At 33.8% G+C, this 27,498-nt stretch overlaps 2 protein-coding genes across 2 annotated transcripts; both read left to right on the top strand.

Annotated features, from left to right (window-relative positions):
• Window positions 1–10,663: 10,663 nt before the first annotated feature.
• LOC118265308 (O-acyltransferase like protein-like) lies at window positions 10,664–17,768 on the top strand. Its single transcript, XM_035578119.2, has 13 exons — window positions 10,664–10,910; window positions 11,539–11,854; window positions 12,652–12,840; window positions 13,350–13,429; window positions 13,811–14,004; window positions 14,544–14,658; window positions 15,092–15,306; window positions 15,567–15,760; window positions 15,851–15,986; window positions 16,127–16,313; window positions 16,396–16,538; window positions 16,631–16,739; window positions 16,823–17,768. The coding sequence occupies exons 1-13, from the start codon at window positions 10,736–10,738 to the stop codon at window positions 17,101–17,103; spliced, it is 2,334 nt and encodes a 777-aa protein (XP_035434012.2). The 5' UTR covers window positions 10,664–10,735; the 3' UTR covers window positions 17,104–17,768.
• A 2,095-nt stretch (window positions 17,769–19,863) lies between these two features.
• On the top strand, window positions 19,864–27,142 carry LOC118265078 (nose resistant to fluoxetine protein 6-like). Its single transcript, XM_035577792.2, has 13 exons — window positions 19,864–20,055; window positions 20,409–20,724; window positions 21,190–21,378; window positions 21,767–21,846; window positions 22,300–22,493; window positions 22,737–22,851; window positions 23,183–23,397; window positions 23,801–23,994; window positions 24,405–24,540; window positions 24,900–25,086; window positions 25,415–25,557; window positions 25,632–25,740; window positions 26,071–27,142. The coding sequence occupies exons 1-13, from the start codon at window positions 19,875–19,877 to the stop codon at window positions 26,145–26,147; spliced, it is 2,136 nt and encodes a 711-aa protein (XP_035433685.2). The 5' UTR covers window positions 19,864–19,874; the 3' UTR covers window positions 26,148–27,142.
• Window positions 27,143–27,498: the final 356 nt, after the last annotated feature.

The following is a 27,498-nucleotide window of genomic DNA, read 5'->3' as shown; positions in this document are numbered from 1 at the left end:
TTGAAAAACACAATTTATCAAATTGGTCTTCTTGAGATAGATTCTTCTTGAGTGATCTTTGCTTCTTAAAAGATTTTTGCTGCTCCTCACACAGGAAAATCAGCCAATAACTTCTCCCATCTTGGCTGCCGTAAGAAGGAGTATCAGGTTTGTGGTTGTCAGGTTAGTGAGTAAGATTCACTGAAAACAAACCGGTTCCTATTCCTGCTTTTACCGGGAGCCCCGGTAACCCATTAAGTTCTCCGCCGTTCCGGATTGGGCATTAGCCCTACTGGGCTCTATTTGTGATTGTCTCATAGCTCTTTGAGGAGCACAGCCCTGGTAAAGAGTTTATTAATAAAAATAAATTGAACATAGGTCGTACGACAAAAAGAATATTAAATGAAATGAAAAGGTCTAGATTTTTAAACCTAACATACAACATTTGGTGTTCACTCCTCGTGAATTGTTCCGTACCTATTGCCTAGGGACCAATAAGGCGAATTCTCTAAGGAAATTAGTTTGGCTTACTTAAGATCAGCCGTAAGTACTGTAAGTACTGCGGTGAGACAAATTAAACATTAACTAATTTATAAACCCGACTAATGAGAACGTGTAAGATATTCTACTCTATCCATTTGCTTGCTTGCTGCTATCTACTTCCTATAGGCAATCGCGGTTTTCCTGTTCCCGTAGGATTTTCAGGAAATCCGAGAGAGCATACTTCTTTTTTGAAAATGCCAGCAACGCACCTGTGACTCCTATGGTGTTGCGGGTGTCCATGGGCGGCGCTGTTTGCTTACCATCAGGTGGCCCATCTGCTCGTTTGCTCCCTACTCCATAAAAGTTAGTAGTAGTTCCGTAGTTATTGATATATAGAGAGTTGTCATTTAATTCTTCTATATAGAAGATCTCTTGTCCTCTCGCTCTTATCTGCTCTTATCTCTTATCTGACTTCAAGAAAAAGGAGGTTCGCAAATCGGGTTGTAAGGTTTATTATTATTATTTTATTCTTCTTTGCCTACACCGAATATGCATATTTGTGATAAGTTACTTATACATATAAGTTATATTTCGAACGATTACAATTTCTATATTTCGAAATTGTTAAAAAAAAAATCTTTATTAAGTACCTATTTTAGTTAAATCGAAAGATCTCGAATCTTTATTACAATCTCAAACTCAAATAAGATTACAGTTTTATATAAATATGTATGGCAGCGTAGTTTCAAAGTAGGTCTTAACAAACGGGATTTTCCTCATTCCATCCCTAAGGGCCAATAGCCGCAGTCTCCAAGGAAATTAGCAATGTGTTGCTAAACGGTGACTCAGAAGACATCGTGAATAGACTGTTTTATTTAAAAAGGAGAAATATGTCATTTTTTTCTTAAAGTGAATATATTTATAAACATGGGTATTTTAACAAAGATTAATGTTAAATGATTTGTTTACTAAATATAATAAGGTGTGTATACTTTAGGATATCTTATATACTGACATTTACAGTAAACTAGCTTCTGCCAACCGCTTCGCTCGCGGGATTAAAAACATCATATCAGCCAAGTCAGCTGTCTGTATACCTCATTAAAATACGTTCAGTAGTTTCAGCGTGATTGACAAACAAACAAACTTTCACATTCATAATATTAGTTTAATGTGATATAACGTGATGGAAACTGATAATTATCACAATTAGTACTCATCATGCAAACAATTTCATTATAAAGGATATTTGATCTTGAGTTATTTTGAACATTTCAAGATTAACTCAATGAGAACTTCTCTTATTTTAGTTTACATTCTAGATAGTAATAGATTTCGCACCAATCCCAAGTGTTTGAATTTGAAATGTGCAAGTGTAATATGGAGTCAATTTGTTCCCAGTTCACCTGGAATATGGTAATAGCACCTCTCACGTAACATAAATAACATCACGCTTTCTATTCACCGAAGTACATGTAGTATGAAATATACACGCGCATATAATTCTGACCCTATAGGCACGTCGTTGTTTATAAAAAGATTACTATAATATACCGAATTATTCAAAGTGAGTTTAAAGAAAATTCACTGAAATATATTAAAAACAAATTACAGATTAATTTTAAATTCACATTCATAAATAATTTTAATGTTTAAAATACAATTTTATAATCAAATAATATAATCCTCTTTGCTATATTCACAATTATTAACATTGTTATATCAAAAATTCCAATTTGTCAATAAAATGTTCAGAAATGTGAATTAATTTTCACAAATGAGTTTATAGTTTTAATTAATTACGAATAAACCATTGAGCGCAATACATATGTCATTTAATTATTTTATCATTTCAACAATTCTTTGTGTAAATTGTTTGAATGTATCAAATTATCACGTACAATTTGTTTTAAATATCAAAATTTTATAATAGTATTAGAATTAATATCTACCATTATAATGGAAGCACTATAAAATATTAAGGTTTAAAATACCAAATTAAACACAAGAGACTTAACAATAAGACTTTAAAATAGATATTTTTTAACTTAAAAACCTATTCTAATAATTTTAGTAATAACGCAGAGCTCATTTTTTAAACGATCACAAAGTTTTCATATTTAAACAGAAGAATATACATAAATTTTCTAAAAACTCATCTTTACAAAAAAATATGACTATAAAGTATTGAAAATCCATATACATAAGTACATACTTACAATATTATAGACGGTCCATTAAAATATTATTAATCTAACAGCCATTTTTAGGAAACTTTCATCCAAAATGGTGGACATTTTGTGAAATTCGTGACAAAACAGAGGCGTTTGAATGAAGTAGAACGACTCTTAAACTTTCTTCTTTCTTTGGTCACATAAAAGCTTGCATGACGTATTGAACCTCTGAGGAAATATAGCGTTCATTCTAAGAGCTCTCTGATTGTGATAAGTCACGTTTAGTGGCGTACCTATTATGTCTTGAGCGATGAAACATGCTATAAAATGTTAATGTGTGACAATTACAATATAAAGGTAATACTTTAGTCGTATTTTGAGTAATGTTTGTTTATTACAAACACTTCGTTAGTTACTTTTATAATAACTATCGTGAGATTTACCATCACGTAGATCATCACTTACCATCAGGTGAGATAGCGGCCAAAAGTCGACCCATAAAATACAATAAAAAAATTTGGAAAAACATACACAATCTTTTTTGTAATAACTATTGTGAGAAATACAAAAGTTACTAAAAATAACGGTTTACTCACGTAAATATACTGAGGAAAGTTCTACTAGTTTCGTGTCACAGACGTAGTAGGCTGCGCGACGTCGCCGCATCTGCGCACGCTGCTCTTGAAGATGATTCCCACTGCAACTCGAAACTAGTAGAGCTTTTCTCAGTATATTTAAGTGAGAAAAGCCGTAATTTTTTGTTAACTTAGTTAGTTATCTTGATTATATACGGATGCAAATCTCAAAGTGATAATAAATTTATTGAAAATATCACTTGATTGCTATATAACCACAATATGAACATGTTGTTATAGAAACGACCCAATCTACTAGATTCTCATGAAAACAGCAACAAAATAGACTTAAGGCCTTCAACAAACTTAGAATTATAAAACATAATAATGGATACTGTTAATATATATGGATGTTTCAGTCCGTCAGCTGTGAATGTACTATCAGTCAGTATGATCCTCATAATCAATAACAAATAAACAAAATAATGACTTGTTTTACTACCTAGTCTCATATTGTATTTATAGCCGTATTTTACTACCAGATACTATAAAAGTACTGCAACTATAAAAATCCATTCACGTAATACGGATAGGCACGTAAAACGTTTCAATTAATGACTACTACGCATTTCGGGAACAAACCATTATCGGTTATTTTGTCCGTTTTTTTCTCTTCTCTGCTCATCCGGTTTTCATTTGCCGATTAATGATGCAAAGGTTTAATTCTCATTCACGAATTAAGCTATTTTCAATGTAAGGGTGGGATTAAATGAATCGAATGGTCTTTACATTTCATTTTATAGAATGGTTGCAACGTTTTTTTACTGTAAGTACAAAGTTCTATATGATCCTTTCTATTCTATATTTCTAAAATAAATTTCACATAGAGGCCTCATGTCCGGCAGTCGCACTTGCGATCACTTGACCAATGAGGCAGTCCTTTCTATTCTATATTTCTAAAATAAATTTCACATAGCCACTGGCTTTTTTTATTGTGCGTATTGCCTTTAAAGAAATTTCAACCTCCGAAATGACTGTGATCTCTTTTGTTGGGTTTGCTAAACAAAGCCGGTGAGTGAGTTGGTACCACAAAAATGTTATGAGCTTTCGCTTCCGTGTTTTTTCAACAAACTCCAGTGAAATTGGTATTTAATCTACTGCGTTTGTTTCATCGATGTTGTGGTCAATGAATTGTTTTACTTTGCTTGTGTCTAAAAATATATTTGGTGCTATGGTCCTTAATGTGATCTTGGAGGACGCTGAGTATTCAGTGGGCTGTATAACAGAACCGCCTGCAGGGCTGCTCATGTGATAAGGAAAACGGACTCGATGTAAGGATGGAACAACACTTTGTATAGATAGCCATAGTTTCATTCATGTGAATAGCCGACTGTTCGAAGAATATACATTATCCCTCGTCTCATTAAGTTTTCATCAGCTTTTGGAATCAGGATCTTGAGAATCAGATGTGCATCCTCGAAATTGAATATCGACTGAAACTGCTCTTCGTATTCCATTGCAATACAATATACGCGCTCTTTCTAATTAAGAAATGAATAAATTAAATTCGTTCCATTATTTCACAAACCTTAGTACAATAAAATTCTAATGAATTTATGTTGTGGTATTTTAAAAACCACATAAAGTATTATTCAATTCGAAAACAACATCAATAAAACATTCTCTAAGTTTCGCACAATTAATTATCGAACACTCGATGGAAGTAGGTACCCACGTCTAAACGAGCAGTTAGAACAACCATGTAAGAAGCGAGTAAGTTCAACCGAATACAAAACACGAGAACTCAAAAGTTTCTTTGTCGAAGACATTCGAACAAGGACCCTCGTTTCGAATTTATTTTAATTAGTTCACAAACGAATTCCCTCGAATTTTCAAAACCACATTCGAATGCTTGCGGTGTGGACGTACTCCAATAAAAGAGCCACTCGATATTTAATTAAACTACAAAATAAATTCGAATAAGCGTCTCAAAACTTTATTGGTACATAAAAAGAGTAATGTTCAACATGAACATAATACGCTTTACATTTATAGGTATGGCCTGAATCACAATTTGTTGGTTTAATATCGTAAGACAGTAAGATACGCTCATGGACTTTAATTGCGAAATATAATTATGTTTCGCAGTAATATCCCGAGTTTATGTCACATGTAAATTGAAATACCAGCTTTACGGCTACTGGTACTCTAATTGAAATTAGAAATTCACTTACATGGGCATATTGAATATTGGGTGTTACAAGACCATTTTTCACAACCCTAATTTTCCTCGCTGCAGGGTTATCACATGATACATTCTAATTATAATAAATTCTGAAAAAAGCCTTTCGTAAAAATTCCGTGCGCTAACTAAATGAGACTCAACATATTTTTCGTACAAAAAGGACTACATCTCACTACACACAGTTGTTTATCTGAAGGCGAGTGTTCCGAGTGTCATCATCATCAGTCAGGTCGGGCCGCGGTAATTATGTGTACAGCCCTACAGTACGGGACGTGCTTGTGGCAACCCTGATCTACGAGTAGGGTTGCTAAAGTGAGAGCTCCTGCATGACACGCTGAATAGTCATAATATGCATAATATTTTAAATTAACTTTATGTTTTTAGAAGTTTTCAGATACATATCATATCTAGGACATGTTTCATTGATATTTTTGACTATACTAAAGGAATAATTGCAGTACTTTATTGTCTGTAGAGATATCTGTCACGATTTTATCACTTCACTTATTTTACATACAAAAACATAGGTAGAACATAAAACATTGGCCAAAATTACCTTGTCGAAGGAATTTCGATATCCTTATGTTTATAAGGATGTATATTAAATTACGTAAATATATTAAGGAAGGATAATGATAAGATAAGATAACAACAGAGTACAGGATATACCATTATAATTAATTAACGTTAAGATACAACAAGTACATTATATTTTGTTAATTAGTAATATTATAATATTTATTTATTTTATTTTCTTTTCAGTCATGATCGTCCCACTGCAGGGCAAAGGCCTCCTTACCATACATCCACTCCTCTCTGCGCAAAGCTTTCTAATATAGGTAGGTACACAATAATTATAATACACTCGTACTTTTTGCTTTATACCCTTATGGAAAACAATGACAATGACTAAGAATGGAGCTGTTCAGATTTTCATATGTTCGTTTCGTTATATTCACATGTTTTGATTGGTAGATATTATTTAGATTGACTGTCTCGTTGGTCGAGTGACCGTAAGTGCGACTCTCGGGCCAAGTATTGCTAGGCTTTCTTCGGTTTTTCGAAAATTTCTCAGTAGTAGCATGGTATATGGCAATAGGCTCACCCCTATTACATGGGACTTATAATACAAATGTTAGAAAGTGGGTGTACATTGTTCTGTGGCATTACGAGCCGTAATGTGTACCTCTACCTGCCTCTTCGGGGTTAAAAGGCGTGACGATACATGCATAGATACACATAATTTTATACAGATATAACATATTATTTTAATGAATATTTAACAATGCAATCGCTACACTATTACACATCGCAACGTTAGTTTATTTTAATGTGCATTTGATATTAAATTCTAATTGCGTTGTTGATTGTGTGGTTTGATTCGTGTGTTGGGCAAATAATTACTGAAGTATTTGTTTTTGGTTTTTTTGAAAAGATGCACGAATCATTTAAATGGAAAAGGTATACATTATATACATTAAAAAATACTATTTGCACGTTTAAGGACCACATAATATAACCTTAGATTTAAATGTATTAGTTTTTTTGTTGTAACTTTCGTGATACACCAAAATATTTATTATGATATCGGCTTACTCACTAAACTATTCGACGAGAAACTCGACTAGTTTCAAGCCATGTTAGAGGCTCATATTCATTAGCAGTATTCCGCGATACACGACACGGTGACAGTCGTGGTGCAGTACGACTGTCGCCTGACTATCAAATACTTACGTGAGAAAGCCGATAACATAATAAATAATAAAGTATTAACTGCCATTTGCCATTTAATATTCATTATAAAAAAATATAAACAAATTATTAGATATCTAACTACATGAACTTATATTACCTATACACTAAGAAAATACATGTCCATTACAGTAATTATTTTTCCAGCACTATTACCCTTTTTCCAATTAATGGGAAAGGGAAGGAAAAACGCAAGTATACTCGTCAACGGAATCTTTTAAAATCACAATTTATTTTATTTCTTTCTAAATGAATTTTCTGTCTCCTTTAAAGGACATCTTAAGTTGGTTTTGTAAATAAGGAAATGTTATTTGTTATTATGATATTTCGAAATGGTTTTATTAGAACAAAAAGTAATAAAGTCGTTAGGATTTTTTCATATAATATTATTCTCACAACATTTTCAATACAATGATATAATGTCAATTTTTAGGTAAATAGCCGTGGTGAAAACCTGGGCTTATACAGACTCACTGAAATCTCATTACTTTAGTTGTAATATAAAAAAATATATACCTATTGTAACAAAGAAAATATAAAGCAGGAAAAAAATAAATTATCTCATTTTTACAAAATTTAAATTTAAGGAGATTTTGGACATTATCCAATGGCTTGTCCCGCCTTGGGTGAGGCAAGATGGACTGTCAAACTCTTACTGACTAAAAACCACCCTGTTCCAACTCCACTTTGAACAGGGTTTGTCCACAGCTCTGAAGACATACCTACCTAATGCTTGTTTAAGGACGTGTCCATTAATTATTGGTTTGTTTCAATATTATTACAACGCATGTAACTGCACATAACGCAATAGATAATTTAATTGCATTAACAAGATTAATTAGCATGCTAATTGAGCCGTGTTAGTTATTAATTATGTGTCGCCATTATCACATTGTTATGGAATATTCTAATCATGGCATTGTTGTTCAAACATGTGTTTTGATATTTATTTATCATGTATTTGTAATATTGCCAGTGTACAATGGACACCTACATTTCACCATTTGTGTACCAATTCCCATGTAATTGGAGGTGAGCCTATCGTCATACCTGAGGTATATGGATTATACATATATTGTATATTGACTCATCAATGCACAATTCAAGAAACCGTGCTACTACTGAGAAACTTTCGAAATATTTTAAAAAATCCGGTAATAATTTGCCCGTTCCGGTAAACGCAGTCGAGACTCCTTGCTCGGCAGTCGGATTTGCGTTGCGACCACTCGACCGACGAAGCAGTCATAAAGATGTATTTAAAACAAAAGATCTATTGTTTTTATTGTTATTAATATGAATTTATATGAAAGAATAATTTTCTACACTTTATGCCTCGACTGTACCAGTATCCACCTCCAATTAGCCGAACCGTGTTAATTTGAAATGTACATTTATGTGTAATTGGAAATGAAAACATGTGTTTACAAACACATGATTGGTATTTCTTTACTATAACTTTCATTCATTATAAAATTTCATTTTATTCTATTTTTCTTTCATTCTTTATATTTTTATCTTATGCCTGATTGTCTCGTTAGTCGAGTGGTCGCAAGTGCGACTGCCGAACAAGGGGTCAAAGTATTACGATGCTTTTTTTCGGTTTTCCGAAATTTTTTAGTGGTACCATAGTGGTTTTCATCCCCTATTCCATAAGACTTATAACAGATATTGTGAAAAGTGAGTGTACATTGTATAGCGGCATTACATGCCGTAATGTGCACCTCTGCCTAACCTTTCAGGGATAAAAAGGCGTGACGTTAGTAATTACAAATTTTGCGAAATAGTCGCGATTTTACTATCTAATAATAATAGTATAAATTCCTACCCACACCTAGCAATGGAATTAAATCACTGTAATCGGATTTTTGTTGATAATATTGGCACCTCTTACGTCTTAGATTTCTGATTAGATAGGGGGGGAAATCTTTTATGGAAATAATATTATTATATTTCATGAACAGGTGTGCATATTTTGCTAATTTTATCACGCTTCGAGATAATCGCTAACTTTCTTTTTGTTTATGGAATAGGTGACAAAAAAGCGTACGAATCACCTGATGGTAAGCAATCAGCGCCGCCCATGGACACCCGCAACACCAGAAGAGACACAGAAGCGTTGCTGGCCTTTTAAAAAGGAGTACGCTCTTTTCCTCAAGTTTTGAAGGTCGGAAGGACAACAGCTCAATCTATTTCTTATGTAAAGGATGTTCATATTATGATCTCGTAGTGAAATCGTATAGAATATTGAACACTACTTAACTACATATAAAGTCTAAATTACTAATGAATAATTATTATGATGAAGAATTGATAGCATCAGCCCAATCGACCGATGGAATTAGTTCGGGGAAGGTTCGTTCGTAAGGTTAGTTCGTTCAGCAGTGGTCGTCTTGTGGCTAATGATTATCGTACATAACCCTTATTTCGACCATACCACAAATATCTTAAAATACTAAGCATTAATTGCGTAGGATACTTATCAAGTCTATTACGGAACATCGATACCTATTTAATAAAACAAAAATCACTATGAATTTCTTAATTGATTCCTTGATAAAAATAGAAAAATATCAAGATTATCTTAATAATTAGCAATATCAAGCTGAATAAACAAAATCTAGTTTCAAGGTCTTAAGGGAGAGTAGTAATTAGAATTTAGTTTACGATATTATGTTCAGTACTGTAAGTCTAGGTTTCAAACAGATCGATAAGACAATATTCTCTTGAGATCACACTAATGAACGTCGGCTGCCTACATTTCTTTAGATAAAACAGCTGAGACTTTTTAAGTCGATTTATTACCTAAAACGTTTTCTTAAGTCTAAAGAATACTATGCTGAAAACCGAATGAAAATCGATTTGGACAAACGTGAGATAATCACGTACAAACATACATACACTTATACAGGTCAAACTGAAAACCCGCCTTTTTTAACTCGGTTAAAAAGCCGACTACTGAGAACCTCTTTTTTAAATCAATCAATTCCGAATAATATTTTGCTTATCATTGGAACTTAAAACCGGATATTTACCATATTTATTAGTTTTATTGAGTTACCGATATTTCGACACCGTTGCAAGTGCCATGTCCACGGATGATCAGTTCATAAATATTACTAGTGACCATGTCAGTCTAAAAACTAAATAATATTTTGTTTATTTAGTTAATCATATTTGAGATCCATTGCATGATACTTGACCTTGCATGAACCCCACCATTGAGACAAATTAAGCACCAAATACGCAAATTTTTAATTATTAATTATATCTTTATCAATAGGTACCTATCCAATTTTTTGCGTAAGTGAGTGATTAAATACTCTTTCCGCAGTTTTATCTACAATCTCAAAGATACACAATTATATATGTCGTGGCTCCGATTGAAATATTGAATAATCAATGACGAGATAAGATATACTACAACTAACTACATATAATGGGAATTCTTCTTAGATTTTTGCTTATTTACATTTCGCAGCAAATGCTGCTAAACCTTAGCTTTAGTATTTGAAAAAAAGTGTGAAAAAATGTCACTTAAAATATTTGTTTTGTTTTTCTGCACTCCTTTTGTGCTTAGTGCAACTGGATTAGAAAGAAAACCTGAAGCTGTTGATTCTAATTTGCTGGAAAGTGTATTGGATGCGGAGGAATGCACGCGGCAAATAGAGACTATAAGAAGCAACGCCATGTTATTGCTTCAATGTAAGTTTATTGTTATTTTTATTCACGAAAATAAACTATATTTTTGTAATAACTATCGTGAGACATACCAAGTTATCTAAAAAATCGCGGTTTACTAACGTATATTATTGGAGAAAAGCTCTACTAGTTTGGAGTCACAGAAGAACTCTTTATTATGAGCAACATGCGTAAACGCGGCGACGTCGCGAAGCCCATTAATGAACATGAGCAAACCGTGATTTTTTAGCTAACGAAAATGAACTGATCAATATAATTGTGAAATACTGTGTTATGAAATAAAATCATTATAATTGAATACCATATAAAAAGTGCCATGTGAATACATACCAAGTCTTTCAAATGTCCTTTTCAATAGAATCTCTTTAAGTGCGGGTCAGATCCACATGCTAAGATTTCCTCTCCTTAAAATAGAATTAGTCCTGACCTTTTCTTAAGACTCTAAAAGGTCAGTTTATTTTATATCTATTCAGGATTATCTTATTATTTCAATTGCTAGATACACATACGATATATGTAGGAAGGTACGTATAATGTAAACCGCTAAAAATCTAAGGAAATCTTGTGTGAACATCGTTAAACTTATATTTTATGTGGAACTATTTAATCTTATTTGAACCTTATGTTCTAGTTTCTGACGCTGGTATAAGAACACCAAGAGGAGTATTAACTGGAAATTCAGTGGATATGGGAAACTACCACCAATGTTTGGACATCGATCATCAACTAGAAGACATGCATATTGAGGGCAAATACTGCTCAATCCTGGTTCCAGTCAATCAGACACTTCATTTACCTCGCCCTCAAGATACTATATACTCACAATTTGATCCATACTCTTTGCAAATGGACAACGAAACTCTGAGTTTACTAGAAGAATACTACAAAACTCGTAATAAATTACAAATGTTGAGTGGGAACTTTGATGCAGTTAATGATGACACAAGGTAAGGCTAAATAATTATTTCTCATTCCACCGTATTTCTTTTTATTACTTGTTGACGTATAAACTATTAAAGATAGGTTTCAAAAATACGTATTGTTAAATATTTCATACCGACATTTAACATCAATCTTTCAATCTCTGAATTTTATCACTTTAATTATTATTAGCACTCCCTAAATAAGTCAATTGAATATTCTAAATGAATTTTCTTTTTAATACATTTATGTGTCACGACGTTTTGTTATACATCGTTGTACATTGTTCACCAATATAATCGAAAATAAAATGTAATATTACTTTCTAAACAGTACGCTCATACATTTTTCCAAGCATCACGCGAAATAAGTACTACTCGTGTTTCCGTAAAATCAGCACGAGCAAGAGATAAAATCAGCAGAAGCACGTGCCAAAATAGTATACAGATCTATAACCGAAGGTCTATATTTCAATGTTATATTTTCTAATCTGTGACCTCCAAACCAGCTTAAAGTAAGTAATAGGTCGAGATATGGAGACATTAAGATTAAATTCATCAGACGGCCATTAGACAGCTGAATTTTGAACGATATTTTAAACAAATCTTGGTACTGCTACATCACTTTAATAAAATCTATCCTTACTAGTATTTACCCATCGCTTCGTCTCTTTGCAACCTCAATTGTATTTATGTATAATTTACACTAGACTAGTCGATTACACAGTGTCAAGAGGTTATAAGAAAACGAATAAACAAACTTTCTTCCACATTCATGATACTAGTTGGGATTATTTGTATCTTATACTATTTTTTTTTTCCAGAACGACGCCTCCAAATCCGCTCATTTGGATGGTATTCAGACTGGCAGTGTGTATTCCAAAACCATGTACCACAGAACAAGCAATATCTTCTCTATTTTTCAACGTATCTGCTGTAGGATTTAAATACAGCGAGGATTATTGTCGCCTTTCCAATGATAAACCCTGGTCTTCCGCTGATTACGCCGCAATGTAAGTATTAATCCTGTTTCAATCAATATAATCATATAAATGTACTAACAAATCTTATCAATAATGAAGAACATCTGTGCTTGCTTGCTGATATTAATGAATAGTTTCTGATCTACGTCATTAGATTTACTTACTGTTGAACAAGAGGTTGGGAGCATCATATTAAGCGAAAACCATGTAAAGACATGAATTTAAAAGAAAAAATGTAGGTCGTAGCAAAATATCGTCCCGTCGGATTATAAGTGAGGGAAAATACGACCCTACTAATCTATTTGTGATTGGCCATCGTTGTAATACTTTTTAAATAAATGGCTGTGACATACGGACGGACGGACGGACGGACAGACAGACATGACGAATCTATAAGGGTTCCGTTTTTTGCCATTTGGCTACGGAACCCTAAAAAGCAGTTCTTAAAACAAAACTTTTAATTTCTTACAATTTTTATTTCAATCATAGTTTTGATAAAATGGTAAATAAGTAATAATCTTTTTATCTTTTTGTTTTAGAATAATCTTTTCTGTGCTAGGATTTGTGGCCTTAATAAGTACAAGCTATGACGTTTGTTACCGTTTCGTGTTCAAGAAAGGTGAGTGAAACAAACTTAATATCATATTTTTATAATTACCATCGTAAGACATACTAAATTAACTAAAAATTAGTTTACTCACGTAAATTAATGGAAAAAGCTCTAGGCTGCGCGACGTCAACACGTCCGCCCACGCTGCTCATGATGAAGAGTCCCTCTGTGTCTCGAAACTAATAGAGCTTTTCTCCATTAATTTACGTAAATAAACCGTGATTTTTAGTGAAACTCAATGTCTTTATAATTAACATATAATATTTCATTTGCATCAGAATACTCTTCAAAAATTATGTAATATCTTATCTTTATCTTCGTGCGAATAATCGCATTCTTTTTTTGTCATAAATAAATTATTGATATGTTCTAAATCATGTTTATCAACAGATGTAAAACAAATGAGTACCCTTTGTCGATCATTTTCTTTTTACACAAATGGGCAACGACTGACAACGTTTAGTTCCAGTGGTGGGAACTTACAATGTATTGATGGGATCAGAACTCTCGCCATGCTGTGGGTCATTATAGGACACACGTTCAGTACGGAGGTGTTCATAGCAAACCCTGCTGATTCACAAAGTGTAAGCAAAATTAATTATTTTTTCTATACATTTCTAAACAAATTATTTGTACTAATTAACACTTTAAACGCCACGAAGGTCACCGGTGACCGACTTTAGCGGAGGATTTGCCTTCAACAGTATTCTATTGGCAGTCAAAGAATAATATTTTACGGTTTTGCTCATACGGTCTGTTTAACGAAGTAACTAGATAAGTTTCAAACCAGGCTCTGGGTCCATATAATCATAAACAGCATTGCAATATAAATGTCACACAGATAATTTTATTGTGGTTAGAAAAAGGAAGTTAAATCATCCTTTATTTATGTAATCTTTAATGTACACAATACAATTAAATTGTGGTACATAAGGCGAACTAAATGCCATATGGCATGACTTTATCGACATCATTAACAATGAACGTTATACATATTAGGTATATAAAGCAATAGATAAGAAAAAAAGTCCCTTACCATTCATGAATTAAGGACTAATATTACTTAATCAAGGTGACTGACATTTGAGATTGATTAAACAATTTATTATCATTTGGATTACAGTGGATGTTTTCTGCTGAAGCTTTATGGATTACTGCGGCCACTATGACTGTAGACACATTCTTTACTCTCGCAGGCGTGCTATTGGTCTACACAACTGCAGCTAAAATGAAACAAAGTGAGTAAGAATAGATAATTAAAATAGAGGTTTATTTCAAGACCAGTGCTTAGCTGTAAACTAATAGAAACTATGGAATATAAGGGTTAAATTCAGAACCTATCAAACAGGTTCCTCAGTCCTCATTCTGTTTTCAAAGACGGACTTTAATATTGGCTTTTTAAAACCAATGAAGAGGGGAAATTATGCTTAGAAAAAAAATCATGCTAACAATGTAAATGACACACCATAATTATTCTAAGGGCCAATTTTTTTCCAATGCCAGATAACTTTAACAGAGGAATAATTTTGAATTCCAAATTCAATTACACCAAATCAGAAACTGTCACACGTCAATTTTATTCAATAAATAAATAAAAGTTTTCTGATGATTGAAAAATCGACCCTAAATGAAAACTATTAAACCTTAAGCATACGATGATTTGTTTTCCAGTGACTTTCCTCAAGAATCTCCACTGGTTCTACTTGAACCGTTACGTACGTGTGACACCATTGTTGGCTGCTCTAGTACTTCTTCAGGCTTCATACTTGAATCAGTTTACCGATGGACCTCACTGGAACACAGTAATTGAACAAACACAAAGATGTAGAAATAATTGGTGGTCCACCTTACTTCATATCCAAAATTTAGTCCATTTGAAAAATATGGTAAGTTTATAATATAAATTATGCCCAGTGCTAGAAATAGGTAGTGCTTATTAGCCTAAACTTTGAACAGAGAACAGAGAAAAGAAACGGGGACTTCCTTAATACTATATTTTTTCTCGGAAGGAAGTCTCCGTTTCTTTCCTCCGTTCTTCAAAGTTTAGTGTAATAAAAACTATCTATTCCTATCACTGATTATTACATAAAATAGCGATGGATTTTTTTAAAACGTGCATCTGATTTATAAAATATTTATGTTCTAGTGTATTCCCCACTCCTGGTACATGGCCATAGACTTCCAGTTGTACTTCGTGTCACCACTAGTTCTATTCTGGGTCTTCAGTGGAAAGAAACTTCAATCTTGGATCGCACTGATTGGAAGTCTTATTGCTGTGTTGATAGGATCCACAATTTACTGCTTCAGTATAAACAGGCAGGCTGGAAATTTGGTACCTAGGTAACCAACTACCTTAATTTTCATACTAAGAATTGTTTATTGCTCTTAACCATAGACGGTAATATTAGTAAAAATTGAATTGTTTTTCAGCCGTTTCTCAGAAATGATGGACTTTATGTTTGAGTATTATTTTAATACCCTTGCACGAGCCTCTCCATTCTTCGTCGGCATGATTTGTGGATACATTCTACATCTCTATCGCAAGAGCAGAATACAGATTCCATGGGTAAGTTCCAGATGCAATTAGACATACCCCTAGAAATCAAAAATACTTTTCTATAAAGATATAGAAAAAAAGGACTTACATGAAGAGTTATTTTACCATCAGTTATTATAGATATTCTAACTCAAAATGTCTTCTTTCAGATCATTGCCGTCTTCTTCTGGGCATGCTTTGCTGGTATACTAGGAGGTATCTTCTACTTCAAGTACAGCATCAAGCAGTTTGACTGGGAAAATCAATTAATTGACAACTTGATGAACTCCTTCATGAGACCTACTTATGCAGTTGCCATCTGTTGGTTGATAATCGCTTGCGTTCATGGATATTCTGGTAAGACATTAGAGTTCTATATAAATAGTATCATCTACCTTTAAAACTACAAAACTTCTATCATATAATTTCTTATTTACAGGCCCGATTAATTGGTTCCTATCGCTTGACGAATGGCGATTACCGGCACGTCTATCTTATGCGATGTATTTATTCCACTATCCAATCATGTTTTCCATCAATGGTTCTGCTGTTGCCCCGTTCTACTTTACTGTAGGGAACTTTGTAAGTATTTCTATAATCATTTAATTTTTCATACACGAACACGAACATTTGTAGAACGTTTACCAATTTTAAATTATTGTTTCATTTTACAGGTATTTAAGTTCTTTGCATATGTGGCGTTGTCTGTGGCAGTTTCTTTCTTCTTCATTCTTCTTATCGACTCTCCTATAACAGTTCTCTTCAAGCTATTGACCGATTCTGGTAATATTCTATTTCTAATTTTGATTAAGATGTTCTTTGCTGTGCTAAGTATTATACAATACTAAATGATGTATTTTTTACAGTGACAAAAGGAAAACCAACTAAGAAACCAAACGAAGATAAACAACAACATGATAAAAACAATATGAGTGATAGTCCAAGTGTCACAAAGCCTTCTATTGAAGATAAAATTGACCATACTAATGTTATTGGAGCCATTGACAGGGACTCAAATACAAATCAAATTCCAGAAAAATCTAATGTGGAAGTTGAAATTAATGAAGTGAGTGGCGATATTAGAGAAAATGTAGAAGTAATAAATGAGAACGGTGCTAGTGTAAGCTCAAATAATGTAGCTAGATAATAATTATGGAAATTGTTAGTAATCTCTGAGATAGAACGCATGATATTAACTACACATCACATCAACAGCCTATTAGTGGCCACTGCTAACCAACGCCTGTTCTCGCATGAAGAAGGCTTGAGCATCAATCACCATGCTTGCTCAGTGCGGATTGGCGATTTCGAACTTATAATGTTAGAAAATTATAAGCCCAGGTTTCTCCACGATGTTTTCCTTCACCGTTTGTCAGTGGTTTCTAAATAATCTTAGAAAGTACATACAGCCCAGGTTTCGCACCTTCGTGCTAGAAGAGTCTGAAAAGAGGAAGAAAGAGGTCTTAAACCTCTGGGGCACCACTACATATACACCGCTAAGTACTAAATTAACTACAAAATATCATATCAGTGCCAAACGGAATCAGTAGCTTTGATTACGTAATTAATATCTATCGTTTTCACAAGATCAAATTAAACCTTTTTATCTCAATCATTATCGATAAACATGTAAGATTTGTCCTTGATTTATCGTCGAATATTGTTAGGTAGATAGTCATATCTTTAATTTTAATATTAATTAATTGTAATCCGATGTTGAATGAATGTGATATTGTTTTATCAATGTATGTAACTAGGTATGAAGAGAGCGTGTGAAGTCGAGTGATTAGAAATATATCAGATTTGAAAATTTCCGCTGGGTTTTATTTACCTCATTCAAATACGTCAGTAGTATTTTATGTATCTACATTTTAAGATATTTTAAAATTTTTGTTGGGTATACTATAATGTAACTAGAAATATTAAGACACAAATATATAAATTACTTAACGAAAAAAAAATGTCTTGTTCACTGACGCCCGCTTGATTGGGCCAAACATCCCGTTTAATTGTAGTAATAGGAAAACTTTTCCATTGTATTGTAAGAGTGTATTTAGAGGCCGGCAACGCACTTGTGACGGTGACTGATCGCCTACCATCAAGTGGCTCATCACCTAATGAGCTGTTCCGTATTCCACATAGAAAAATGATATTTAATTACAGATAATTTAACTTTTGTTTTCTTTTTTCTCATTATCTCACTTTATAGTAAGCGATAATACAACCTTCAATGGAGCATGCCTGCCCATAAGCTACTTTTTAACCGAGGCTTGAAGACATCCAGGTTGTACCCTACAGAAAATACAGACTATGGCAAAGAGTTCCAATCCTTTGCTGTTCGCACAAGGAAACTTGAAGCGAAAAGCTTCGGAAAAAGGAACATTTCCATATAACGGTGATGCTTAGCTGTTTTTTCTGGTAGTGCGATGATGAAATAGATTGGATGGAATTAAGTTTGTGCAATTCCCCCGCACATCCGAAATGTATCCGATATAATATCGAAAGGCCTAAAAAACTTTGAACTGGTTGTTTACAATTCAGTTTTCATTTTTGGTAATAAATTGGAAATTGAATGTACCACGTGCAGTTCTCATGCGTTATCAGTGAGACTTCCTAACTTGATTACTATGATAAAGCTTATCCGAAAGGTTTAATACATTTTATCAACATTATGTTCCACCTGTATTTTGAGGAAATTTTATATCAATATCACAGATTTGTTCATTATTACGGAAACGTCGGCTTCGTTACTTTCATAAATATTTTGACGTCTTGCAAAAAAATTACCGCAAATATTTTTGAAAGGAAACATTCTTTTGAAAACAACAATTAAGAGAAACCTCTTACTTTTTAAAAGCTTCTATTTGGGATTTAAGAAAGAAAGATAAAACCATTATTCTAGTTAGCATAGAATATTATTCAATAGCGTGTTTGGTAAATGTCATCTACTAGAAAAGCATCAGGTGGGTTATCCAGTTGTCATTTATGACGAAAAATTCACACAGCAACAAGGATAAAGATTTTGTCAATCAATCAATATTTTAATTTTACATAATACCTTTTTATCTAAGTAGGTATTTAAGAAAACTAATTAATTTGTTAAGGAGGAGACACACTACCCACAAAACAGAAAATGTTTTGACAGAAATTTTAAGGGGGAGAAAATCATCCAAAGACTACTCCCGCCTTCCCGAGAAAGAGTATTAGACTCTTACGGACTAAAACCACTCCATTCCTACTCCTGCTTTTCAAGCCGGAACTCCGGTAAACCCGCTAGATAGTTCGCACGCAGCTACGGTTGCAAAAAATCCTAGAGGTGCAAATCCTAATTAATAGTATAAACCTAATAAGAGTTTAATAAACATTTTTTAACATTTTTCATTACAAAAGATCCATCCGAAAAAAGTGAAAAATTAGTTTTTTCACAAATTGACCATACTATAAACGACATGAATAAACTGATAAACCTTAACAATTTTAAGGATAGATGAATATTGTGCCAAATCTTGAACTTCACATACTTCAAATATTTGAATATTCCAATGGATAAAATTTACAGAACGATTCAATCTGAATATAATATTCAAAAATAAAATAAAATTGTAGATACGCAAATAAAAAAATGGCCTGGATCCGCGTCCGGGTACCTATAACTCCGGATCGATAATTTATTCACATATTTACTAAAGGTATCTTAATCCCAAGCTAAGCATTCAAGACACTACGTAAGCGCAAATCTCTTTCCGTGACCTTATCGATATAATTTAAAGATTTAATAACATGGTTGAATTGAAATATTAAATAATAATCAAACTTTAGATTAGATTACATAAACATTATAACATAAATTAAAAAATCTTCTCGATTTATTAATTATTTACTCTGCGCAGCCAAGCGCTACTGGAAAAAAGTGCAAAAATGGCACTCAAGATTCAAATATTAATTTTATTTTTAAGTTCTTTTTTTGCGCTCGGTTATAATGAGATTGGAAGAAAGACTCCAGCAGTTGACTCAGAATTATATGAAAGTGTGATTGATGCAGAAGAGTGTCATCGGCAAATAAGGACGATAAGAAGTAACCCCATGTTGATGCTTCAATGTAAGTTTATATGAGTTTATTGCTCACTATTAAGTTCTGCCAGCGGCGTCACCCGCGTTCCAGTGGGATAAAAAGTATCGTATCACCCAAGTTACCTCATAGCCTGTCTGAGTACTGAATTTCATCAAAATCCGATATGTAGTTTCAACGTGATTGACGGACAAACAAACGTAGTTAGATATTAAAAAAGTGTTAGACAACTGGAGTGCGAGACTAGTTTTTGTCTATTAGTGCCATTTGAAATCCTCACCTGTGACTTTTACTTTTTCTCAAGAGTTTTCTAGTGATAAAACTTTATACAAATACTTTTATGGTAACTATTTTTGAATTTTGACTTAAAATTCTATTGACAGTTGCTGACGCTGGTATAAGAACACCAAGAGGAGTATTAACTGGAAATTCAGTGGATATGGGAAACTACCACCAATGTTTGGGCATCGATCATCAACTAGAAGACATGCATATTGAGGGCAAATACTGCTCAATCCTGGTTCCAGTCAATCAGACACTTCATTTACCTCGCCCTCAAGATACTATATACTCACAATTTGATCCATACTCCTTGCAAGTAGACAATGATACTATGAAGTTGATAGAAGAATACTATAAGACAAGAAGTGAATTACAACTCTTGAGTGGAAATTTTGAAGAATTTGAGGATGATACTAGGTTAGTATTTACTAACTGTTTTACTTTAGCACTGTGACATATACTCGTAAAAAAATACTTTTTTTAAATGAAATAGAGCTCAGTTTAATTTAGCACTGTGACATGTAAAAATTAACTTTCTTTTAAATAAAATAGAGCTTAGCCTTCAATTTCTGATGTTCGTGATAGAAATTGTCAACTAATCAGAGGACTAGTTTACAACTTTAAAACAAGTTGGATTTTTTGTGGTATAAGCCGCGGTATACGAAGGGACGGATCACCTGATGGTAAGCAATCGCCGCCACCCATAAACACCCGAAACAGCAGAAGCGTTACAAGTGCATTGCCGGCCTTTTGGGGATTTGGAATTTTAGGGCTGTTAGCGAATTGGGGGGATTGAGAAGATTAGGAAAGGTAACTGGGCCTACGGTAACCTCACTCACACAACGAAACACAACTGTATTTCAAGAAATTTGTTGTTTCCAGGACGACTCCTCCGAACCCTCTTATTTGGATGACGTTCAGATTGGCTGTGTGCATCCCAAAACCATGCACAACTCAGCAAGCAATATCTTTATTACTCTTCAACATCACAGCCGTAGGATTCCGTTACACAGAACATTATTGTCGCATTCCCAATGACAAACCATGGTCCCCTGCAGATACGGCTGCCGTGTAAGTTAATCCATAGTTGTGTTTTAATAGTTTTGTTATCATTGAATCGTAATCGTTTATTAATAGTTGAGTTCTTACCAAAATACGTAGGTAATCCATTCTTGTCTAAATTTCGGTTTGCATTTTAAGATAGGTCACGGGTGTTTTTACGGACTATTTTATTTTAGTGTCATTAATGACATATTATAATATTTTTAGTTACTACAACATTAACTTGTTGCTAATTTTTATCAAAACATTTATTTAATTTTATACTTAGAGAACTACATAATTGCATCCTTACAAGCAAACATCTTTTGATTCTTTTTACTACTGAAGATTCCACTCAATCCTCAAGCTCATTATTTGATAAATAATTCATATTAAAACCAGGTTTTTCCTCTTTCAGAGTAATATTTTCCGTAATAGGATTTATTGCTATAATAAGTACAAGCTACGACGTTTGCTATCGTTTTATACTGAAGAGAGGTGAGTGAATATTATAATTTTCATATACTTTCTTAATAATAAATATTCAACCTACCTAAACTTAGTAGTAAAACCCAATTACGCCTCCACAATCTCCTCAATCCCCGAAACCCCAATCCTCATAACCCTTACATCTAAAAGCCGGCACTTTTTTTATTGGGACACGCCCACAATTAGCTCCCAAAACTTTAAGCCAAGATCTGCAGTAGATGCAACTATGAAAACACCGGAACACTGAAGTCGCGTGGGTCAAAGACACGAATAACTGTTTTGGATCCTGTAATGAAATAGGCATAGGCCAGTAAGGCACTTGTAACTCCTCTGATGTTTTAGGTGTCTATGAACAACACCAATTGTTTACCACCAAGTGATCTATCTGTTCATTTACATCCATAAAAAACGCTATTGCAGTTTGAATTTTTCTTAAAGTAACTATTTTCATTTTGTTAACAGATGTAAAACAAATGAGTACCCTTGGTCGATCATTTTCTTTTTACACAAATGGGCAACGACTGACAACGTTTAGTTCCAGTGGTGGGAACTTACAATGTATTGATGGGATCAGAACTCTCGCCATGCTGTGGGTCATTATAGGACACACGTTCAGTACGGAATCGTTCATAGCGAACCCTGCTGACGCACAAATTGTAAGTACCTATTAAGTTCTTCAATAGTTTCATCTTCTTGTCTAAATAATTTTAATTGAATGAAAACTTAATCTGCTTTGATTTATAAAATAATCAGATTGCAAAACTTTATTTCCGATAATTACACGTGTATGAGATTAAACAAAAAAATCCGCTATTTTCGGAATTTAGTTACTACGTTATCTACATAATTACTGTGAACGGAATAAGAAATTGATTAAATAATATTTATTTGGATTACAGTGGATGTTTTCTGCTGAAGCTTTATGGATTACTGCGGCCACTATGACTGTAGACACATTCTTTACTCTCGCAGGCGTGCTTTTAGTTTACACAACCGCAGCAAAAATGAATCAACGTAAGTCGAGTTCCAACTATCTCCATATTTATTAGCAATTTTTTAAATCAGAAATAATTTACCTTCCAATTGTTTTCAAAGATATGACTTGAATATCGTTCCACTAAAAATATTTCCGTATAACACTAAAATTCGGTTGACCTTGAAAAATGGGCACCAATTCTTGAGACCTTCAATAGGTCTCAAAAAAATATTACATCTGCAACTCTTAATATAGTTCACAATCTTGAATCCTGAATCTGAGCTTGATAATTTTTTTTTGGAATTGTTCTTCTGTTAAGTAATTTAATTAACCAAGCAATGTTTGGTTAAAATGATTTTTCCTTTCTAGTAACGTTTCTCAAGAATCTCCACTGGTTCTACTTGGGGCGTTACATACGGGTGACGCCATTGCTTGCTGCCCTTGTACTTGTTCAGGCTTCATTCCTGAATCAATGGTACGATGGTCCTCATTGGTCCACCGTCATAGCACACACAGAGAATTGCAGGGAACATTGGTGGTCTACCTTGCTTCATGTTCAAAACTTTGTCCATCCACGAAATATGGTAAGTATTTTTTTATACTTGATAGTTCAACGTTAGGCCACTAACTCGCCTGGTGCTAAGCAATGGTTTTCAAATGTACACAATTTCGATTAATTCTTTATCTATTTTCATACTTAGTTAAAATTGTACGCTCATTTAATTGTCTGCCTGATGTTCGATTTTTAACACAAGGCAAAAAAAAGATATGGAATATTACCTATATCTTATTGTCCACTTTGGAAAATAAAGAGGAATGATGAATTGTTACGATCTAACATAACTTTGGATGGGCACAAAGTGATACTTTTTTTGAGGGGGTAAAATCATCCAATGACTTCTCCCACCCTGGACGAGGCGAGAGGGAGTGTCAGACTCTTACTGACTAAGGGAGCACGTTGTATTACATTCTCTTTTATTGTTTTAGTGTATCGCACATTCCTGGTACATGGCCATAGACTTCCAGTTGTACGTGCTGTCACCTTTAGTCCTGATCTGGGTCTTCAGTGGAAAGAAACTTCAAGCTTGGATGGGATTAATCGGTGGTCTAGCAGCAGTGTTGATAGGATCCACCATTTATAGTTTTAATATAAATCGACAGGCTGGAAATCTCGTGCCAAAGTAAGAAAAATTTACAAATAACCGCTTTTACCCGAATGTATAAGTGTAATATTCTTTATCACGTCGTTTTTTCTAAACCAAACAACTGATTTAGGCATATAATGATATATCGTTGGATACGTCTTGATAACCAAAATGTCCTTAGATATGTGACTTTTAGACGCTTTTAGACACTTTAGAGTAAAAACCACCCAACCGAAAAAAAACCGTTTTAACGGGAATATTTGAGTCAAAAATAATAATGGGCCCAGACTGTTAAAGTTGTTTTAATTAAATTACTTTGTATGCTTCTGAACCGAACTTTTTTCACAGTCTGCTTTTTTACCATATTCGCTCACCACAGTCGTCATCACTTTAGACACTTCCAACAGTTTTAACAAACACTAGTGTAAAACTTGGTCATATTTCAGCCGTTTCGCAGAAACGATGGACTATTTAGTTGAATATTACTTCCACACTTTGGCTCGAGCTTCTCCATTCTTCGTGGGGATGGTATTTGGATACGTTCTTCACCTCTACCGCAAGACCAGGTTACAGATGCCATGGGTAAGTTAGATTACGACTTAATAAGATTTATAAATGATTGATTAATCATTCACTATTATTAAATATATAGATTAAATACGCAAAGATAAATAATTATAATAGCATTCTTTGTGTGTTCGATGTATACAAAATATTTCTTTTTGATGGGTCGACGTGTAGCCGCTGTCTCGCCTGATGGTAAGTGATGATGCGGCCTAGGATGTAGCACGTCTGCCCATAAGCAAACTATTCACTCGGGCTTTGAAGACACCCAGGTTATACCCATCAGGAAATACAGACTCCGACAAAGAATTCCACTCCCTACCAGTTCGCACAATACTAATGCCATTTTTCTTACTTCATTCATATTTGACTTTCAGTTCCTAGCCGTTTTCTTTTGGGCGTGCTTTGCTGGTATACTAGGAGGTATCTTCTACTTCAAATACAGAATCAAACAGTTCGACTGGGATAACCAACTAGTGGACAATCTGATGAACTCATTCATGAGACCTGTTTATGCAGTTGCCATATGTTGGCTGATCATTGCTTGCGTTCATGGATATTCTGGTGAGAAACTTCAACATATTTATTATCCTCGATCTTATTTTTGTGATTTTTTTATTGTATGTGATGGCTCGGTTGGGACTTAATAAAAGAGAGTGGACTGTATAAAATAGGTTTAATACCGTAATTACAAATAGTTATAGTTGGAACTATGAAATGCCCGAAGTCTAACGCGTCTGAGAGCTTAGTGGCCGCGCCGTGGCGCGAGCGCTGCCGCGTTAAGTACCGCGACCCCGCGCTTCCCCGGTGTCGTCCGCCCGTGTCGTCTACAGGCGTATGTGATGCGCCGACAGTATGTGTCTATTATTTCCATATTTGTTTTTTATTACAGGTCCTATAAATTGGTTCCTATCGCTTGATGAATGGCGATTGCCAGCTCGCCTGTCTTATGCGATGTTCCTATTCCATTACCCTCTCATGTTCACTTTAAACAACACTGCGGTGTCTCCATTCTACTTTTCGGTCGAAAATTTCGTAAGTTTCATTTACATAAGTTTATTTCTTTAAAGGCAATTTGGTTCTGTGGCTAATATCTTTTTTGTCTACAGGTATTTAAGTTCCTGTCATATACCGTACTGTCTGCGGCCGTATCATTCTTCTTTGTTTTACTGATTGACTCTCCGATATCAGTTCTCTTCAAATTGTTGATGGATTCAGGTAATTTGCTACTTACAATAATATTTTTGACTATTTACCTCATGTAGCAGTAGGTTTCGCCATATGTATCAGCAGACTACCATGGGCTGATGATCACAATGATGACGACATTTTACTTTTCCACTTTACAAATGATTTAACTTCTCTTGTTTTTGTAGACTAAGTGCCTGTTTCACCACCTTCATATATGTGCCCGATAAACTTATGGGACAGTGCATACAAATTACGTTCTTAATTCAAAGTTATCTAATACATAGCAGCTATCTAGACATTGTGAAACATGTCCTAAATATAATTTTGTTATTAAAACTTTATTTTTCTCTCTTTCAGTTAATAAACCGCCAGCCAAAGTTGAAATCAATGGTGACAGCAGTGCTCGTATTCGGAAGAATGTACCTACAGACTAATAGAGTAATTATGGAGTTATTAGTAATCTCTAAAGTAGATTAAATATATCAATTCTTTATATGTTTAAGGAAAAACAGTTCAGATAGAATATCACGGATCTTTATTCTGAGATGACAATGGTACAAATAGAATAATGCTTAAAAATAATTTTAAATACTCACCCTTGTTCTTAATTATATTTAAGTAAAATGAATCTATATTTAAGTGTATTTAAAGTTAAAGTTAGAGCGTTCATTACACATTAGTTAATGACTTAGATCAGTTGTTCCCAAAGTTGTCTGGACTACGACCTATATAAATCAAGTTGCCAAACTCAGGACCCACTTTCAGACAATTAAACCGATACCAATATGAAAAATAAAATACAGATCGGTTGGTTAGTGCGTCTTTTTACACAAAAGGTCCACTAAAAATTTGCTGACTGCACGGTTGGCGCGGTGGCTGGGCAACCGGCTGCCGCGCAACGTGTAGTAAATTCGATTCCCCACTTTGTGTGATCCACAAATTATTGTTTTGGGTCTGAGTGTTATGTGTATGTGAACTTGTATGTTTGTAAACGCACCCACGACACAAGAGAAAATTGTAATAAGGAGCAACGTTTTTTAAAAAATGAATGAAATGAAAGCTAGCGCCCTATCATTGGATGGCAACACATATTTTGGGAAACCTTGATTAGATATTATTATTAATATAGTAAGTGTGTGTGTAAACTATGTATGTAAATCTAGGAGACTTGACAACAAAGATAATGTTGTTTTCATTAAATATTTAGATTTTTATCTCTAGGTATTCTTCCACGTCCGATTATTATTATTGCCTACTAAGTATTAACTTTGACAAAAGATAACAAAGAAAGATTGATTGTGATATCAACAAAGCACACTACTGATGTATTAGGTCAAATAATTTATTAATGTACATACATTTATACGACTTTAGTTATACGTATGATTTGTATTGTGTCAATGAGAAATAAACGCATTAATGAAAGATATTTTTTGTTTCATTTTAATTCGCCTATCCACATAAATGAAATGTTTATTAATACTTATAGAAGTATATACAACTTATAGAAATTAACAACAAACATCAAACCACCATAGATGGGCATATAAGGCATCAGGCCCAGTGGGCCTGATGCCTTATTCAGAGCTGCGGACTACCGGGGCTCCGGCTCGAAAATCAAGAGTAGGAACGGGGTGGTTTTTTGTCTGACACTGGCATTAGGCAGAAGACATTGAATGATTTTCCCACCTGAAATAAAAACAAAACAGGAGTTTCTTAAAATTTAAGAGTTTTTTAAAACGGGCATTGGCCTTTTTAAAAAGACTCGCTAGGCACGTTACAAAT

The sequence above is a fragment of the Spodoptera frugiperda genome, chromosome 28, assembly GCF_023101765.2.
Source record: "Spodoptera frugiperda isolate SF20-4 chromosome 28, AGI-APGP_CSIRO_Sfru_2.0, whole genome shotgun sequence".
Classification (NCBI taxonomy): Eukaryota; Metazoa; Arthropoda; class Insecta; order Lepidoptera; family Noctuidae; genus Spodoptera; species Spodoptera frugiperda.
Note: the sequence above shows the minus strand (reverse complement) of the source record. Positions and strands in the feature narration are given on the sequence as shown.